This window comes from Emiliania huxleyi (genome assembly GCF_000372725.1).
Source record: "Emiliania huxleyi CCMP1516 unplaced genomic scaffold EMIHUscaffold_4856, whole genome shotgun sequence".
NCBI classification, from domain to species: domain Eukaryota; phylum Haptophyta; order Isochrysidales; family Noelaerhabdaceae; genus Emiliania; species Emiliania huxleyi.
In genome coordinates this window covers 1-1,658 of record NW_005198351.1, presented here as the reverse complement: position 1 = coordinate 1,658, position 1,658 = coordinate 1, and the positions used below count along the sequence as shown (strand labels likewise).

General features: G+C 63.4%; 2 protein-coding genes across 2 annotated transcripts; both read right to left on the bottom strand.

Annotated features, from left to right (window-relative positions):
* Positions 1–329: 329 nt before the first annotated feature.
* On the bottom strand, positions 330–719 carry EMIHUDRAFT_256478 (hypothetical protein; the record flags this gene model as incomplete). The annotated part of the gene is made up of 1 exon (XM_005767542.1): positions 330–719. One exon carries the CDS (start codon positions 717–719, stop codon positions 330–332), a length of 390 nt encoding a protein of 129 aa, XP_005767599.1.
* Positions 720–973: 254 nt separating this feature from the next.
* EMIHUDRAFT_447273 (hypothetical protein) lies at positions 974–1,643 on the bottom strand. Its single transcript, XM_005767541.1, has 2 exons — positions 1,314–1,643; positions 974–1,181 (listed from the first exon to the last, which is right to left on the bottom strand). The coding sequence occupies exons 1-2, from the start codon at positions 1,599–1,601 to the stop codon at positions 1,065–1,067; spliced, it is 405 nt and encodes a 134-aa protein (XP_005767598.1). The 5' UTR covers positions 1,602–1,643; the 3' UTR covers positions 974–1,064.
* Between the last annotated feature and the right edge of the window lie 15 nt (positions 1,644–1,658).

The following is a 1,658-nucleotide window of genomic DNA, read 5'->3' as shown; positions in this document are numbered from 1 at the left end:
GTTTTTCAATCCATCCTTCACGAAGCCCTCCCATGTAGCTAGCGTTCTTGGCGAATGTCTCGAAATGGCCAGCAGGCGCTGTCTGCTCGCGGTCTGTGCGGGCCGCTCGTCCTCCTCGCCCTTCTTTCGTCCTCCCGTCCCTCCCCTCCACCATGGCCTCGTCGACCGGAGTTGGATGGTACCACGCGTCTCACTGAGACGCGGGGTACTGGCCATGGCCGGGCTACGGAGCGTGAGGTGGCGAGCGGAGCGAGCGACAAAACAACGAGAAAAACACGGATCTGAGGATTGTCACAAAACCTCAGATCTTGCGCCACCCAGGGCTGGACCTAGTCCGCCTGCCCCTCCTCCTCATGCATGTAGATGCATGCCCTGTTCGTCACGTGTCGTGCTAGGTCCATCTCGTACGCGCTCGTTACCCTGCTCCGCAGGTGTGCCTTTGCCGCCGCGTCCGCCATGGAATTGGGCGCGTTGCCCGCATGCCCCTCCGTGAAGATGAAAATCACGTACCCTCCGTGGCGCTGTATAATGTCGATTTGTGCTTGCACCGCCGCATTGAGTGCGCTCCTATTTGTCTCGCCGCGTGTCCGCCCCCGATACGCCCGTTCGATCTCCTTGAGCGCCGTCTCGCTGTCCGACATTACTAGGCATCGGTGAGGCTGGAGGGTCGTTTCTGTTTCGTCCGCCTTCGTGCGCAGGAAGCTGTAAATGGCGTACATCTCGGCGTCGACAATCTCCCACGATCCCGGCAGGGCGCCTCCCCATATTCCCCGTCCTATTCGCTCGTGAATCTGTGCCCTGGTCTCTTGTGTGTCGTCATCTCCCTCTTTCGGCTGCACGCCCTCCCATCCCCCGAACGATGCTAGCCTTCCGTCTCGAGTCTCCTTCAGCGAGCTGCGAGGCGTCCGTCGCTGCCGCCGCTGTGAAGTGGTGCCACTTGTGTATATGTATAGGAATAGCCGTACCCTACCTGGGTACCCACCTATCTGAGAGTGAGCTGTGTACAACCCCCGGGAACACTACCTATCTGCCGGAGCGACTCCACGGTGAAGCACCGACAACGATTAGTCAGGGGCAGCGGCGGGAGCTCCGCCCTCGCGATTGGCATCGGGCCCCTGGCCCTGCTCCCACCGGCTCGTTGACTGCCACCGCTTGATGTGCTTCTTGTCGTCGCGATCCACCTGTGGGAGGAGGACGCAGGGCGGCCATCGGGGAGGACGCAGGGTGGCGGGCCATTTGAAGTTCCGCCGGTGCCGTTCGGAAGGCGGGAGAGAAGGGACCCGCCAGGCACACGCGACCGCTACACTGCACACCGCGGCAAAGCTCTGCCGGTCGCGCTGGATGGCGACCACCTGCTGGAAGAGCGGTGACCCGGCGGCGAGGACGCGGCGAGGACGAGCGGCCGGCTCCGCCGGCTTTTCCTCGGGCTGCGGCGGTCGCTGTTGCTCTCGCTGCTGTTGGCGCGACCGTCGCTGCTGCTGCTGCTGCGGCTGCTGCTCCCGCTGCGGCGCCGCAGCGGCCCACTCCTCGAGTCCTCCGAACCACTCCTCGAACTGGCTCTTTGTGTAAAGCTCGCCGTCAGGCGCTCGGCGTCTCTCCATTGTGCCAGTCCGCAGACGAGTCGGCGAGTCCTCGAAAGAGCAACCCAATGGGTCCTC